The sequence below is a fragment of the Bufo bufo genome, chromosome 1, assembly GCF_905171765.1.
Source record: "Bufo bufo chromosome 1, aBufBuf1.1, whole genome shotgun sequence".
Lineage (NCBI taxonomy): Eukaryota > Metazoa > Chordata > Amphibia > Anura > Bufonidae > Bufo > Bufo bufo.
The window spans coordinates 265,963,102-265,981,656 of NC_053389.1; the positions used below are offsets into that span (position 1 = coordinate 265,963,102).

The window sequence follows — 18,555 nt, forward strand, 5'->3', positions numbered from 1 at the left end:
AATCAGTCCATAGTCTGATCTAAACATTGTGGTCAGTCAGTCCATAGTCTGATGAAACATTGTGGTCAGTCAGTCCATAGTCTGATGTAAACATTGTGGTCAGTCAGTCCATAGTCTGGTGTAAATACTGCGGTCAGTCAGTCCATAGTCTGGTGTAAATGCAGTCAGTCAGTCCATAGTCTGGTGTAAACGCTGAGGTCCGTCAGTCCATAGGCTCGTGTAAATGCGGTCAGTCAGTACATATTCTGGTGTAGAAGCTGCAGTCAGTCCATAGTTTGGTGTAAATGCAGTCAATCAGTCCATAGTCCATAGTCTGATGTAAACATTGTGGTCAGTCAGTCCATAGTCTGATAAAACATTGGGGTTAGTCAGTCCATAGTCTGGTGTAAATGCGGTCAGTTAGTCCATAATCTGGTGTAAACATTGTGGTCAGTCAGTCCATAGTCTGGTGTAAATACTGTGGTCAGTCAGTCCATAGTCTTGTGTAAATGCTGCACTCAATCAGTCCATAGTCTGGTGTAAATGTGGTCAGTCCATAGTCTTGTGTAAATGTGGTCAGTCAGTCCATAGTCTGGTGCAAATGCTGTGATCAGTCAGTCTATAGTCTGGTGTAAATACTGTGGTCAGTCAGTCAATATTTTGTAGTAAACACTGCAGTCAGTCAGTCAGTTCATAGTCTAGTGTAAACGTTGTGGTCAGTCATTCCATAGTCTGGTGTAATGTGGTCAGTCAGTCTATAGTCTGGTGTAAACGTGGTCCGTCAGTCCATATTCTGGTGTAAATGCTGTGGTCAGTCAGTCCATAGTCTGATGTGAACACTGTGGTCAGTCAGTCCACAGTCTAGTGTAAATGATGCAGTCATTGAGACCTCAGCCGTGTTAGCCCCCCCATATCAAATTTTTTGAACAAAACATATGTAATTGGTTAGATCTTTGTTAGATCAGGTTAGATCAATTGTTGTTTGCGTTAGATCTCATACAGAAGTAGAGATATTAATAGTTATTTGCAGGGGGGGCTAACCCGTCATCAGCCCCCCCTTATCAAAAAATTGACCAAAAAATTAGCTATTTTGGAAGATATTTGTTAGATCAGGTATGATCAACTAGTTGTTTTGTTAGATCTCACATAAATACAGACTTATTAAGTGATTAATGAGGGGGGGTTAGCCCCCCCACATGCAATTTTCAGGTAAAATTTGATGCAGAGTAATAGGCCTTCGTTAGATCCGGTAAGATCAAGTGGTTTCAACGTTAGATCTCATTTAATTACAGAGATATTTCACATAAAAACACAGATATTAGGTAGTATTAAATAGGGGGGCTATCCCCCCCACATGCAATTTACTGGTAAAATTTGATGCAGAGTAAGCCTTCGTTAGATCCGGTAAGATCAAGTGGTTTCAACGTTAGATCTCATATAATTACAGAGATATTATGGATATTTGGTATTACGTCAGGGGGGGCTAGCCCCCCCACATGCAATTTTCTGGTAAAATTTGATGCAGACTAATAGGCCTTCGTTAGATCTGGTAAGATAAAGTGGTTTCATCGTTAGATCTCATTTAATTACAGAGATATTTCACATAAAAACACAGATATTAGGTAGTATTAAATAGGGGGGCTAGCCCCCCCACATGCAATTTTCTGGAAAATTTGATTCAGGCTAATAGGCCTTCGTTAGATCCGGTAACATCAAGTGGTTTCAACGTTAGATCTCATATAATTACAGAGATATTATGGATATTTGGTATTACGTCAGGGGGGGCTATCCTCCCGACATGCAATTTTCTGGTAAAATTTGATGCAGACTAATAGGCCTTCGTTAGATCCGGTAAGATCAAGTGGTTTCAACGTTAGATCTCATATAATTACAGAGATATTATGGATATATGGTATTACGTCAGGGGGGATAGCCCCCCCACATGCAATTTTCTAATAAAATTTGATGCAGACTAATAGGCCTTCGTTAGATCCGGTAAGATCAAGTGGTTACAACGTTAGATTTCATATAATTACAGAGATATTATGGATATTTGGTATTATGTCAGGGGGGCTAGCCCCCCCACATGCGATTTTCAGGTAAAATTTAATGCAGACTTATAGGCCTTCATTAGATCCGGTAAGATCAAGTGGTTTCAACGTTAGATCTCATTTAATTACAGAGATATTTCACATAAAAATACAGATATTAGGTAGTATTAAATAGGGGGGCTAGCCCCCCCACATGCAATTTTCTGGTAAAATTTGATGCAGACTAATAGGCCTTCGTTAGATCCGGTAAGATCAAGTGGTTTCAACGTTAGATCTCATATAATTACAGAGATATTATGGATATTTGGTATTAGGTCAGGGGGGCTAGCCCCCCCACATGCGATTTTCAGGTAAAATTTAATGCAGACTTATAGGCCTTTGTTAGATCCGGTAAGATCAAGTGGTTTCAACGTTAGATCTCATATAATTACAGAGATATTATGGATATTTGGTATTATGTCAGGGGGGCTAGCCCCCCCACATGCAATTTTCTGGTAAAATTTGATGCAGACTAATAGGCCTTCGTTAGATCCGGTAAGATCAAGAGGTCTCAACGTTAGATCTCATATAATTGCAGAGATATTTCACATAAATATACAGATATTAGGTAGTATTAAATAGGGGGGCTAGCCCCCCCCACATGCAATTTTCTGGTAAAATTTGATGCAGACTAATAGGCCTTCATTAGATCCGGTAAGATCAAGTGGTTACAACGTTAGATCTCATATAATTACAGAGATATTATGGATATTTGATATTACGTCAGGGGGGGCTAGCCCCCCCACATGCAATTTTCTGGTAAAATTTGATGCAGACTAATAGGCCTTTGTTAGATCCGGTAAGATCAAGTGGTTTCAACGTTAGATCTCATATAATTACAGAGATATTATGGATATTTGGTATTAGGTCAAGGGGGGCTAGCCCCCCCACATGCAATTTTCTGGTAAAATTTGATGCAGACTAATAGGCCTTCGTTAGATCCGGTAAGATCAAGTGGTTTCAACGTTAGATCTCATATAATTACAGAGATTTTTCAAATGAAAACACAGATATTAGGAAGTATTAAATAGGGGGGCTAGCTCCCCCTTATGTAATTCCAAATATCCATAATATCTCTGTAATTATATGAGATCTAACATTAAAACAACTTGATCTTACCGGATCTAACGAAGGCCTATTAGCCTAAATCAAATTTTACCAGTAAATTGCATGTGGGGGGGGCTAGCCCCCCTATTTAAGACTACCTAATACCTGTGTTTTTATGTGAAATATCTCTGTAATTATATGAGATCTAACGTTGAAACCACTTGATCTTACCGGATCTAACGAAGGCCTATTAGTCTGCATCAAATTTTACCAGAAAAGTGCATGTGGGGGGGCTAGCCCCCCCTGACATAATACCAAATATCCATAATATCTCTGTAATTATATGAGATCTAACGTTGAAACCACTTGATCTTACCGGATCTAACGAAGGCCAATTAGTCTGCATCAAATTTTACCAGAAAATATCATGTGGGGGGGCTAGCCCCCCCTGACGTAATACCAAATATCCATAATATCTCTGTAATTATATGAGATCTAACATTGAAACCACTTGATCTTACCGGATCTAACGAAGGCCTATTAGTCTGCATCCAATTTTATCAGAAAATTGCATGTGGGGGGGCTAGCCCTACTATTTAATACTACCTAATATCTGCGTTTTTATGTGAAATATCTCTGTAATTAAATGAGATCTAACGTTGAAACCACTTGATCTTACCGGATCTAACGAAGGCCTATTAGTCTGCATCAAATTTTACCATAAAATTGCATGTGGGGGGGCTAGCCCCCATACCAAATATCCATAATATCTCTGTAATTATATGAGCTCTAACGTTGTAACCACTTGATCTTACCGGATCTAACGAAGGCCTATTAGTCTGCATCAAATTTTACTAGAAAATTGCATGTGGGTGGGCTAGCCCCCTTATTTAATACTACCTAATATCTGTATTTTTATGTGAAATATCTCTGTAATTATATGAGATCTAACGTTGAAACCACTTGATCTTACCGGATCTAACGAAGGCCTATTAGTCTGCATCAAATTTTACCAGAAAATTGCATGTGGGGGGGCTAGCCCTCCCTGACGTAATACCAAATATCCATAATATCTCTGTAATTATATGAGATCTAACGTTGTAACCACTTGATCTTACCGGATCTAACGAAGGCCTATTAGTCTGCATCAAATTTTACCAGAAAATTGCATGTGGGGAGGCTAGCCCCCCTATTTAATACTACTTAATATCTGTATTTTTATGTGAAATATCTCTGTAATTATATGAGATCTAACGTTGAAACCACTTGATCTTACCGGATCTAACGAAGGCCTATTAGTCTGCATCAAATTTTACCAGAAACTTGCATGTGGGGGGGTTAGCCCCCCTATTTAATACTACCTAATATCTGTATTTTTATGTGAAATATCTCTGTAATTAAATGAGATCTAACGTTGAAACCACTTGATCTTACCGGATCTAATGAAGGCCTATTACTCTGCATCAAATTTTACCTGAAAATTGCATGTGGGGGGGCTAGCCCCCCCTCATTAATCACTTAATAAGTCTGTAATTATGTGAGATCTAACAAAACAAATAGTTTATCATACCTGATCTAACAAACATCTTCCAAAATAGCGAACTTTTTGGTCAATTTTTTGATAAGGGGGGGCTGATGACGGGTTAGCCCCCCCTGCAAATAACTGTTAATATCTCTACTTCTGTATGAGATCTAACGCAAACAACAATTGATCTAACCTGATCTAACAAAGATCTAACCAATTGCATATGTTTTGTTCAAAAATTTTGATATGGGGGGGGCTAACACGGCTGAGGTGTCATTGAGTCCATAGTCTGGTGTAAACGCTGCGGTCAGTCAGTCCATAGTCTGGTGTAAATGCAGTCAGTCCATATTCTGGTGTAAATGCTATGGTCAGTCAGTCCACAGTCTGGTGTGGACACTGTGGTCAGTCAGTCCACAGTCTAGTGTAAATGCTGCAGTCAGTCAGTCCATAGTTTAGTGTAAATGCTGCAGTCAGTCAGTCAATAGTCTAGTGTAAACGTTGTGGCCAGTCCATAGTCTGATGTGAACACTGTGGTCAGTCAGTCCACAGTCTAGTGTAAATGATGCAGTCATTGAGTCCATAGTCTGGTGTAAACGCTGCGGTCAGTCAGTCCATAGTCTGGTGTAAATGCAGTCAGTCCATAGTCTGGTGTAAATGCTATGGTCAGTCAGTCCATAGTCTGGTGTGAACACTGTGGTCAGTCAGTCCATAGTTTAGTGTAAATGCTGCGGTCAGTCAGTCAATAGTCTAGTGTAAACGTTGTGGTCAGTCCATAGTCTGTTGTAAATGCTGTGGTCAGTCAGTCCATAGTTTGGTGTAAATGCGGTCAGTCAATGTTGTAGTCAGTCCATAGTCTGGTGTAAATGCTGTGCTTAGTCAGTTCATAGTCTGGTTAAAACTCTGAGGTAAGTCCATAGTCTAGTGTAAGTACTATAATTAGCTATTACAGGTCCGGCAAATCTACTGTCAGTGGGACTGAGTAATTGGCAGTGTAAAATAAATGGAGTCACAGAACCACTACCATTAAAGCTTAACCTTTATTAAACGGTGGGGGATGGGGGATTTTTGGCAAACCCTCCCCACTTTACTGGACCTGCAAAGAGAAGATTACTTACCTGTTTCCCGGCCCTGGCTTCCCGCTCCTTCTGCTCCCGGCCTGTGATGCTCTACTGGGCTTCTTCAATATAAACATACGGTTTGACATTGCCATAAGCAATCATCCCACCTATTCTTGCTCAGCCCCTTTAAGAATGCTAAAAGAAAATCCCAGTCATGTGAAAGTTGTAAAGATACAGGCAGGTTGGACTACCTCCAGGAGAAAATACTTTCCCTGATGTCTGTCGCAGATTGTAAAGTCAGCCTATCAGGGTGACCCTGTGTCATGAACCTCCTATAATGCCCTGGAATGTCTTTGACACAGAGAAAGAGCCATCACAAAACACCATGCATCATCAATGGTCATATGTCAAAATTCTAGATGTTTAGATATATACTGACTGGCCAGATATATACACTTCCTGTTTAGTGAATGACTGTGGGAGGGAGGTCAGGGTTCTCCTGAAGCTGCTGCCTGTACTTGTCATAGACAGGCAGCAGTTTCAGAGGAACTCTGACCTCCCTCCTACAGGCATTCACCAAACAGGAAGTGTGAGTGAGGTCCTCATGAAGGTACTTGTTGTATGGAGGGCTACACACGTCCCTCCTCCTTGCATCTCTTTTTTCTTTCTAGGCCATAGCATCTGGGAAACCTCTGAGCCAGTAAAATCCAGCAATGCTGTGTAGTGCTGCCACCTACTGGCCACAGTCATTATCTCTATCTCTATAGCAGGAGAGATAATTACATTTCTTGGAGGCTGCACCGTGCCTCTCTTTTTTCAGGGTCCCTGTACAGTGATAGGAGTGAGTGGAATGTGCGTACCCCAGCTGTACACTCCTGTTTGAGTCTTAGCTGAGCCTCCACCATGGCATCCAGATCTGCAGATTCTGATGCCCCTTCAGAACCAGTAGATCTGATGGAGGCCCCTGCTTCCTATGTAGTGGTGGAATCCCCTGGTTCCCCTCCCTTTAATCTAGTCCTGTTTCTGACAGATGGAAAAGATTTCCATCAGTCAGAAAATACCTTTTTGTTTACCCCCCTTGCAGCTTACCTGGCCGTGGTCCCGTCTGCAGCAGCTGGCTTCTCCTCTGTGTGGTCCTGGTATCTTCTCTCTGCTTCAGACAATCGCTGGTTTGAGGACCGTATTTTTCACCCTCTAAGACGCACTGGCCCATAAGATGCACAGTTTGTCAGTTGTGAAGGCTGCACACAGTGAGGTCACATGGTGCGCAGCCCTGCCCAGCAGACAGCCGACTGGAGGACCAGGAAGCGGTGAGTACAGATCTTTCACCGCTTCCTGGTCTTCCGGTACTAATGAAGCGCTTCCAAAATGGAAGAGCTTCATTAGTATTCGCCCCATAAGACCCAGGGGCAAAAAATACAGGTTATTTAAAAAAAAAAAAAAGGTTTATTTTTTCCGCCCCCCCGTCTCTGCGCCCTAAGGCAGCCGCTTGGTCTGCCTTATTATAGCACCGGCCCTGGCCATAAACTATTGGTTCCAATTAGGTTAACAAACAAAAACAGTACATGGCCACTTTCAAAGCCTTTATCTTCTGTTGCTATCTCTAGTATTTGCGTTCAAAACTGGTTGGCGCATTCATGCGAATTTGCCATTTTTAATACATATAGCAGTGAATGTACACATGGCGTTTGTATGATCTCCTCAAATCTTTGAGTTTGAATTTCAGTCACTAATATGAATTTTGTCCTTATAGTTTTGCTTATAATTACTGTTGTGTTTGTTGCAGAACTCTATGAAGGTGGATGTGATTGTGTATTAAGTATTTTTTCACATGTTAGGCCACAGTCACACGCCAGTATGAATAAGTCTGCATCTGTTCTGCAATTTTACGTAACGGGTGCGGACCCTTTCATTTCAGTGCTGTCAGCATCCGTTGCTCCGTTCCGTAACCCCGCAAAAAAAATATAGAACATGTCCTATTCTTGTCCGCCATTGCGGAGAAGAACAGGCATTTTCTATGATAGCATCGGCATGTGCGGTCCGCAAAATGCGGAACTCGCATTAGCTGGTATCAGTGTTTTGGGGATCTGCAATTTGCAGATCCCCAAAACACCATGGTTGCGTGACTGTAGCCTTATGCTGTGATCTCTCATCAATGTACATTTTGGTATTATAGCAGCTCTTTGCACTGTGCAATATATTTTTAAAATATTTGTGGATGATCGTATGTGAGATTCAGAACCAAATTTGTTTTGATTTTTAAAAATGATTTCTATTTTTTAAAAGTTACATGAAGGAGCTTAATGCTTGTGAACAGCTCATAATGACTGCCGCAATCAACAGGTTGCCTACTTTCAAGAAATACATTGAGTTTAGATGTGTGCTTTTCATGGACTATAATCCCTGTATTTTATAGGTGGTTACTTTCTTGAGAATTTCCATCTTAAAATCAGATTTTTGGATTTCCAGTTCTGGTGATTTTATGTGCATGTAGATATAGGTTTAAGCAGTATGTATGGATTCTGCTTGTGGTGTGTATAATATTATTTTTTATACAATTTTTATGAAACATTACTCTTTGACGTGAAATTGCATGAAGGTGTCTGTGTGTATGAAGTTATGATTTTTAGTATTTTAATACTGATAATTACATTCTGAAAATGTAACAACCAGTGGTGTACATAGAGAAGTAAGGGCCCCATAGCAAGGATCTAACCAGGCCCACCACACAGGACAGAAGGGTTTCTGCCTAAACCTCTTTCAATGACCCTTGGGCCATTTTTTCACTGCTTTATTTGCTAAAAGTTGTTTCTTTAGAGCAGGCACCCTCAAACTGCGGCCCTCCAGCTGTTGTAAAACTACGAGTTGTAGTTTTGCAACAGCTGGAGGGCCGCAGTTACAGGGTGCCTGCTTTAGAGGGTAGAGTCTGGACCAAGTTTTCACCTCCAGTAGAAGAGGAGATAATCCCAACTAAGACTGGGCCCCCTCTTGTCCTGGGCCCCATAGCAGTCTCATAGTCTGCCGCCATGGTAGTTATGCCCCTGGTAACAACTGTTTACTTTCAGAAAATACTGACTTTTTAATTTTTTAATTTAGGTTTTATGTCAAAAGTGTGAATATTGTCTTTGCTACCAGAGGTGCAAAATATCGGGGGAAAAAACTGGCAGCAAAAGTGTTTTTTTTTTTAAATGTGGCCCTGGAAAACATCTAAACGTAGCCCTATATAGGTGGGCCTAAATCAGCAGCAGGTGTCACTACTAGAGCTTGGAGGAGTCCTCCCAGCTGTTCCTCCTGCGTTTGATTTCCCTGCCTTTAAATCACCCCTCCTCCTTTCTAGGCTGTGGATTATAGTTCTCATTTGAGTTGTAGCTCTTGCTTGAGTATCTTCACTTGTTAGCTATCAGTTCACTGGACCTGTGTTCTGCTGCAGCAAGCACTCCGGATATTGCCACCTGTCCTTGGATCCGTCTTCTCTGCGGCTGCAGCGCCTTCAGCTAAGTGTGCAGACATTGTTGTGTACATGGTTATTTTCTGACTGGATCTGAGGTGGCCACGGTTCCCTCCATATACTGAGCAGGGCACCGGTGGCCGTGCCCCTTCTACTATTGTAGGGGTTACAGTGGTCATTAGTCATAGGTACGTGGGCATGCCTCGTTCCGCCATTTGGATCCGGGCATGTGCTTTAGCAGCATAGGGAGAGCTTTGAGGGTCTGACAGGGGTCACCCTTTATCCTCCCTAGTTTGGGTCCGGTCAGTAGCTCTATTAACTGTGTATGCTCTTGTTGCTCACATACAGCCGTGACAGCAGGTTAGGCAAACACAAGTAGGAGGGCTCTGCTAGCTGATGGAGCCAATGCAAAAACAGAATGTAATCAGGAGGACTGCCATCAGGATTTTCTGGTCCCCATTTAGGCAAATCATTTGCCTCCCTTCCCCCGCCAGACCTTCTTACATTTATAGCCATAACAGTCATAAGTTTTTTTGTGTGGCCATTTAAAATTTAAATTTTTCTCAACTTCTATTAATAGTTAAATAAAGGGAAAATATATGGCATTTTTATTTCCACTGTTTACTGATCACCTTAAATAATATGTTCACTATACATTATTGTATGAGTTATTATTACTACAGGTATATCAAATACTGTTTTTGGGATATATAATAGTAAGTATGTTGCAAAACACATTTATTGTAATATTTTTTTCTCCTTTGTTTTAGTAACATTAACTTTACAGACAAATGTAACTTTTACCATAAAAGAAAAGCTGGAAAGTAGAAATTTTATTTTTCTGCCATAACCTGTAAATAATGGTATATACCTTTAAGGAAATAGGAAAGAGCTCCCTGATCATTGATGCTATTTAGTACTCAAATATGCCCTATAATGACACGTGGGGCCCAGTCTCTACTTATTTAGTCTTAAAGTGAGACAAGGAGGACTATAACTACAGTATATATAGAGACCTATAGTAATATGGAACGTAGAATTGTACAGTACTGAGTAAAAGTTTTAGGTAGGTGTGGAGAAAAATGCTGCAGAGTAAGAATGCTTTCAAAAATAGAAGTATTAATAGTTAATTTTTATCAATTTATCAATTGTTCAGTTCACAAACAAAAGAGAAATCTAAATCTAATTGCCTTCAAAACATCATCAATTCTTTTAGGTGCACATGAACACAGTCTTTGAAGGAACTCGATAGGGAGGTTGTTCCGAACATCTTGGAGAAATAACCACAGAGCTCTTGTGGATGTAAGCTTGCTCAAATCCTTCTGTCCCTTCACGTAATCCCAGACAGACTCGATGATGTTGAGATCAGGGCTGTGTGGGGGCCATATCATCACTTCCAGGACTCCTTGTTCTTCTTTATTCTGGAGATAGAAAGCTGTATGTTTGGGGTCATTGTCCAGCTGCAGAATAAATTTGGAACCACTCAGACACCTCCCTAGCAGTATTGCATGATGGATAAGTATTTGCATGTCTTTCTCAGCATTGAGGACACCGTTAATCCTGACCAAATCCCCTCTCCATTTGCTGACAAGTAGGGGTGGGCGATATGGCCCAAAATCTATATTGCGACATAATTTTAAGCATGTGCGATATGTGATATATATCGCAATATATTCTATATTTCTATATTATATGTGGCGGAGTGGCCACAGTCCCTCCCCTCCTCCTCCTCTCTGTTCTCATTGGTGGCGCAGTGGCCACAGTCCCTCCCCTCCTCCTCTGTTCTCATTGGTGGTCAGCAGCAACCGCACACAGTGGGGAGGGAGGGACTCCCTCCTTCTCCACTGTGCCAACTCAGGATCACATGGTGCGCGGCGAGAGCGGCGCATGCCATGTTCTACCGCGATATGGCGATATAAACAAAATCTCTATCGATGGCCAAATTTATATAGTTTATATTGCATATCGTCCACCCCTACTGACAAGCAACCCCAAACTTGCAAAGAACCTCCATCATGCTTCACTGTTGCCTGCAGACACATATTATTGTACCACTATCAAGTACTTCAGTGAACAACTGCCTTTTTTTTTTACGTCAAACATTTATAATTTTTTCTCAGTCTAGAGCACCAGCTGACATTTTTCTGCACCCCAGTTCCTATGTTTTCATGCATAGTTGAGTTGCTTACCCTGGTTTCCATGTTGAAGGTATGGCTTTGGCCACAATTCTTCCATGAAGACCATTTTGGACAGACATCTCCAAGCAGTAGATGGGTGTACCTAGGTTCCATCATGCTTACTTCCCATGAAGGGAAGGAAACATGATATGTCTTTCATGCACTAAGTTTCCTTGGCCGACCACTGTATCTACGTTCCTCAGCGTTGCCTGTTTCTTTGGGCTTCTTCAAAACAACTTGGCAGGCAGATACTTCTATATCCTACAGTAAAATCAGGGAGGCATCACATTGGCTCCAAATTTATTCTGCAGCAGGGCAACGACCCCAAACATACAGCTAATGTTATTAAGAACTATCTTTATTATAAAGAAGCATAAGGATCCCTGAAAGTGATGATATGGCCCCCTCAGAGCCCTGATCTCAACATCCTTGAGTCTGTCTGGGATTACATGAATGGACAGAATTATCTGAGCAAGCCTATATCCACAGAAGATATGTGCTTAGTTCTCCAAGATGTTTGGAATAACCTTCCTGGCCCTGCCGAGTTCCTTCAAAACTATGTGCAAGTGTACCTAGAAGAATTGCTGCTCTTGTGAGAGCAAAAGGAGGTCATATAAAATATTGATTTGATTTAGATTTCACTTTTGTTCATTCACGTTGCATTTTGTTAATTAATAAAAGTGAAACCATTCTTACTTTGCAGCATTTTTCCACACCTGCCTAAAACTTTTGCACAGAACTGTATACACAGCCCTATAGTGAATCGGTATATAGAGTATTATATGGAGAGAGGGAAAACAAAAATGGATAAAAAAATAAAAAAGTGAGAGGCAAGAGAGAAAAATTCTGTCCCGGAGACCACAGAAATCTTTCAGGCCAGTTGAAGCACCTTCGATTTAGGTAGAATTGATTCAGACCCGAATCAAATGGTTTTATCTATTTGGCCTAATTGAGCTCAAATAGAATTTTGACCAATTTGTTTAGCACTCCCCCCCCCCCCCCCCCCCCACAAAAAAAAGTAGGGGCAAAATGGCAGTACGTCTTATGGGGCGAATGCTGCAATTTACACTGATACACCGCCGCCGCGATGCTGCACAGCGCGGCCAGCGGGTGTATCAGCGGGGAGGGAGGAGGGGCTGGGGGCCGGCACCTGGTTTTGTAATGGCAGCGGGGCCCGGTGCAGTTACTGTACTCTATTACACCGGGCCCCGCTCACTGTAGTAATCATATCTAACCTGTAGGCAATGTTAAACTATAGAAATCACTTGCCATCCAGCCTGTAGTGCTTACTACAATCTTCCGTAGCAGGCAGGAGGCAGCGTAACTCACTACGTTATGCGCCTGCTCCTCCCACTTTATGAATGAAGCAGGCGGCTCCGGAAGATTGTACTAAGTAGTACAGGCTGGATTGCACATTATTTCTATAGTTTAAGATTGCCTGCAGGTTAGATATGATTACTACAGTGAGCGGGGCCTGGTATAATAGAATACAGTAACTTCACCGGGCCCCGCTGCCATTACAAAACCAGATGCCGACCCCCACCCCCTGTATTGGGGGTCATTCACTACACAGGGACACTGTTATAGGGGGGATCTGTGGATGACACATAGCATAAGATGCTATATATGTGTCCTCCACAGATCCCCCCGTAGCAGTGTCATGCCATCCAAAGATGCCCCCATAACAGTGCCATCCACTGATGCCCCCATAACAGTGTCATCCACAGATGCCCCCATAACAGTGCCATCCACAGATGCCCCCATAACAGTGCCATCCACAGATGCCCCCATAACAGTGCCATCCACAGATCCCCCATAACAGTGTCATCTAACAGATCCCCCATAACAGTGCGTCATCCACAGATCCCCCATAATAGTGTCATCCACAGACCACCATTAGTTCAAAACCCACCAAAAGCACACCTTTTGGTTCAAAATATATTTTTTCTTATTTTCCTCCTCAAAAACCTAAGGACGACTTATGGGCCGGTGCCTCTTATAGGGCGAAAAATACGGTAGCTGCCTCTTTCTGCACAATGGCCCAGCGACACCTGCTACTTTCTCGATTTGCATAACCTTACAGCTTGTCCTTCTTGGTGTTGTAATTTCCATGCTGAGGAGTGCATAAAAAAGAAATTAGAAAAAGTTGATGAAAAATATGTTTAAATATATATATACACATAACTATATAAACACATTCAAAAAATAAACATGAATATAACATGCTAAAAATAAATAATGTAAAAGACATTTATGTACAGTACTTAAAAATAGAAAAGCATCCATGGACTTTTCATGGTACATTGATTAGGAGTACAACATTGTGGATAGGGATCAGCGAAGTGGACTGTGATCCCAATTCCAGGATAAATTTGATTCACGCGAAGCCGAATTTCCTCATGCTTCGTAGTAGCGAATTGATTTAACCAGAAATAGGGTAAAAAAATAAAATAAAAAATACCTACTCCATTTGCTCATAAAGGGCCGCCCTGCCGCCATCTTGCTTGAAGATCTCGGCCGAAATCCCATGCACAGCCAACGTGATGACGTCATCTTAGGCTGTGCGAGATTTCACGCCAGACCTTCAAGCATGATGGCGGCGGCCGGCCTGTTGCGAGCAAATGGATAGGGTAAGAATTTTATGTTTTTTTTTATTTTACACTTTTTTTGATGCTGCGATAATGTATGAAAGCGGTATCTGAGGGGTACAATGACGGGAAGTGGCACAATTGCCATTCCCTGACATTTAACCCACTACTTACAAAGAAATGCTCTTCGTGACAAAGTAACATTTTTTGTAAAGTTTGGCGAAGTAGCCAAATCGAAGTGTACAAAACTTTGCTCATTCTGGAGTCTGGAATGTTCTACATTTTATGTTGCTTTGTTTTTATATTTTAAAGGGCGTTTCATCTATTATCTATGTCTGGGGAAGCTGGATAACAAACAATATGGCCACCATGAAGCTTCCATAAGTGATTGCATCCGACATTTCTATAGATTTTTTTCCAGTTATCCTACAACATATTTCAGAACCTGCGTGGAACCAATTAACTCTTTCCTTCTTTTGATTTCCAGTAAAAAGAAGCGCAGATTGTCGGCCTCCAATGAAAAAAGTTGTATGCTCTCCTGATGATCCATCAGTTAAAGGAACAGAGTGCGCCAAATCTTGTGAAAATTATGAAGCAGAGTGCATGAGTAGCAAATGTACCTCAGGATGTATGTGCCCAGATGGGATGGTAAGGATTCATTTTACACATTTTGGCCCACATTTAAAGCTACAGTAAGATCTACAGTCAACCTCTTATAAGACTGGATGATAGCATCATTGCCTCTTTTGGATGTACATGTTCCTGAAAGATCTTAGCAGCCAACATTTGTGTGATAAAGTATAAATAAGGAGAGTGTGTGTGGGGGGAGGGGGATGTGGAGGAGGAACTTTCCTGAACTTCCTATAAGTCTGGCCATGCACATGGGATATATATTATGTATAGCTATTTCACCCTCTACACTTGCATGCAGTGTGCATTTTTTCTGAAGAACGTGAAGGGACTTAAGATGCCGCCAGACACCTCTGGCGTCATCTTCTCAAGAACTGAAAGGGCATATGTTAGCTGATTTACACCTGGCTGACCTGTTACATGTGCACTTGACAGCTGAAGACATCAGTTTTGGTCCCATGTTCATATGTGCTCGCACTTCTGAGAAAAATTATGTTTTAATATATGCAAATGAGCAACGGGGGCATTGCCATTACACCTAGAGGCTCTGCTCTCTCTGCAACTGCCACATCCTCTGTACTTTGACACAACCAGGCAGTCCATTCACACAAATGTAAGCTGTCCGTGCCCCTGCCGCGGACTGAAAATTCACTTGAATGGGTCCGCGATCTGCAGTATACAGCAAAAGATAGAACGTGTCCTATCTTTTGCAGTGTGAAGGCATAGACCAAAAAACCCACGGAAGCGATCCATACCTCCTATCCGCGCCGTATTTGCTGTCCGTAATATGGGCATGGACGGCCTACAGTCATGTGAATGGACCCTAAAAAGTGCAGAGGAAGTGGCAGTTGCAGAGAAATCTGAGCTTCTAGGAGGTAACGGCAACACCCCCATTGCTCCTAGAGGCTCACTTGCATATAGTAAAACATAATTTTTCTCGGCAATGAGGGCACATATGAACATGGGACCAACACAGATGCCTTCAGCTGCAAAGTATTGAAATTCAGCATCTTAATCCTTATACCTTCATAAACATTAGATGGTTGGCTGAACTTGCCAAAATATACAGTATCTGACAAAAGTGAGTACAGCCCTCACATTTTTGTAAATATTTTATTCTATCTTTTCATGGGACAACACTAAAGATATGACACTTTGATACAATGTAAAGTAGTCAGTGTACAGCTTGTATAATAGTGTAAATTTGGTGTGCCCTCAAAATAACTCAACACCCAGCCATTAATGTTTAAACCGCTGGCAACAAAAATGGCCACATAGTGCCCAATTAGCCATTTTCCCTCCACGGTGTCATGTAGTTAGTATTACAAGGTTTCAGGTGTGAATGGGGAGCAGGTGTGTTTAATTTGTGGTATCGCTCTCATACTCTCTCATACTGGTCACTGGAAGTTCAACATGGCACCTCATGGCAAAGAACTCTCTGAGGATCTGAAAAAAAGAATTGTTGCTCTACATAAAGATGGCTGAGGCTATAAGAAGATCGCCAACACCATGAAACTAAGCTGTAGCACAATGGCCAAGACCATACAGCGGTTTAACAAGACAGGTTCCACTCAGAACAGGCCTCGCCATGGTCGACCAAAAAGGTTGAGTGAACGTGCTTAGCTTCATATCCAGAGGTTGTCTTTTTAAAATAGACATATGAGTGCTGCCAGCATTGCTGCAGAGGTTAGAGGGGTGAGGGGTCAGCCTGTCAGTGCCCAGACGCCACACACTGCATCAAATTGGTCTGCAAGGCTGTCATCCTAGAAGGAAGCCTCTTCTAAACATGTGGCACAAGAAAGCCCGCAAACAGTTTGCTGAAGACAAGCAGACTAAGGACATGGATTACTGGAACCATGTCCTGTGGTTTAATTAGACCAAGATAAACTTATTCGGTTTAGATGGTGTCAAGCGTATTTGGCGGCATCCAGGTGAGAAGTACAAAGACAAGTGTGCCCTGCCTACAGTCAAGCATGGTGGTGGGAGTGTCATGGTTTGGGGCTGCATGAGTGCTGCCGGCTGTGGGGAGCTAGTTCATTGAGGGAACCATGAATGCTAACATGTACTGTGACATACTGAGGCAGGGCATGATCCCCTCCCTTCAGAAACTGGACACAGGGCAATATTCCAACATGATATCGACCCCAAACACACCTCCAAGACCACCACTGCCTGAAACTGAGGGTAAAGGTGCTGGACTGGCCAAGCATGTCTCCAGACCTAAACATTTTGAGCATCTATGGGGTATCCTCAAACGGCAGGTGGAGGAGCGCAAGGTCTCTAACATCTACCAGCATCTTGATGGTGTCATGGAGGAGTGGAAGAGGATTCCAGTGGCAACCTGTGAAGCTCTAGTAAACTCCATGCCCAAGAGAGTTAAAGCAGTGCTGGAAAATAATGGTGGCCACACAAAATACTGACACTTTGGGCACAATTTGGCCATTTTCACTTAGGGGTGTACTCACTTTTGTTGCCAGCGGTTTAAACATTAATGGCTGTGTGTTGAGTTATTTTGAGGGCACACCAAATTTACACTGTTATAAAAGCTGTACACTGACTACTTTACATTGTATCAAAGCGTCATATCTTCGGTGTTGTCCCATGAAAAGATATAATAAAATATTTTGCAAAAATGTGAGGGGTGTACTCACTTTTGTGAGATACTGTGCATCTTATATATATTGCCACCTTAAAGCGGTTGTCCAGGATTCTGATACTGATTGTTTATCCTCAATACCAAATCAGAAGTAGTCCATCACCTCGCACCCCCGCAGATCAGCTGTTACCTTGTAGCTCTGGTGCCAAAGGTTAAAGGGAACCTTTCACCAGTTTTATGGTGTCCTAACTAAGGGCAACATAAGTAAGTGACTGATTCTCTTAGCAAAATACTGGGTCACTTTCTTTAATTGACCCAGTCAATCTGCCAACATCTTGTATTGAAAAGCTCCAGCTGATAATGATGAGTCCTGAATATTTATGAGCTCCTGACTCTCCCCGCCCACCTGCTGCTGAATGACAGTTTTTTTTCCATATGAATCAGCAGCAGGTGGGCAGGGGAGTGGCTTTAGCTCTGAAATAAATATACGCTGGACTCAATGACATCACGCTGGACTCAAATCAGCTCATTAGCATGCGGCATGCGGCATCTTTGTGTGTATATTATGAGGTAACCATCTGTCACACCAGTAAGTGAATACATCTAAGGTACTTTTTTAGTAGTTAATGATTGTATATAATTAGTTAGATTATAATCAAATATCCACATGACAGGTTCCCTTTAACGCTGTAACGACACAGGTCCGTCTATTGTGCAGTGGACAGAGGTGGTAACTGCAGTCCTGGTCCTATTCACTTCAATTTATTGTCACACAGTTGTTCTGGATTTATATTTAGTGGTGATTTTTATTTGATTTTTATTTTGGGAAATTGACTTTTAAGTTAATATCCACATTTGAATGCCATCTTTTCTTTTTAACATAACTATGTTCAAAATTCTATAGATTTGTGCTCCGTTTTTTCCTGATACGGACTTATAAACCTCTGCAGAACCTTGAAGGCAAATTATAGAAGTATGACTGCCTTACCACTACCGTCAGTCAGAATTATACAGCTCTCATTAAACTCAGTAGTAAATGTGTCCTGACTCCTCAGCAAATTCTCCCTAGTGGTGATGACAGGTAGTGAGAATTTTATCATTTAAGTTAATAGGCTTAGGATTTCAAGCTCTTTAGCAGAAAAACAGTGTTGAAATTGTTGTAAAGCCGTGTTGTGAATTTGCTCAGCACATGATTTTGAACCTAAAGCTGGACATACCCTTGAAAGGTGGAGCCTTTGTTCCATTGACCCACTAATGAATTTTTTCCCATATTGCTCAGGTTACAGGGGATGCTGTACATTATGCGCCCAGTGTTTGTAATGAAACTGTTCTTTCTACAGAATAACTAAAGTTTTTTTCCTCCCTATTGACACATGGAATGAATCCAAAACACACACAGTGCAAGTGACAAGTGATT

General features: G+C 41.8%; 1 protein-coding gene across 1 annotated transcript in view; it reads left to right on the forward strand.

Annotated features, from left to right (window-relative positions):
• Positions 1 to 18,555, forward strand: part of VWF (von Willebrand factor) — a 214,419-nt gene that overhangs the window by 77,629 nt on the left and 118,235 nt on the right. Inside the window, exon 18 of the mRNA XM_040439200.1 lies at positions 14,400 to 14,560. Coding sequence (XP_040295134.1) covers positions 14,400 to 14,560 — 161 coding nt within the window. The remainder of the gene's footprint in view (positions 1 to 14,399; positions 14,561 to 18,555) is intronic.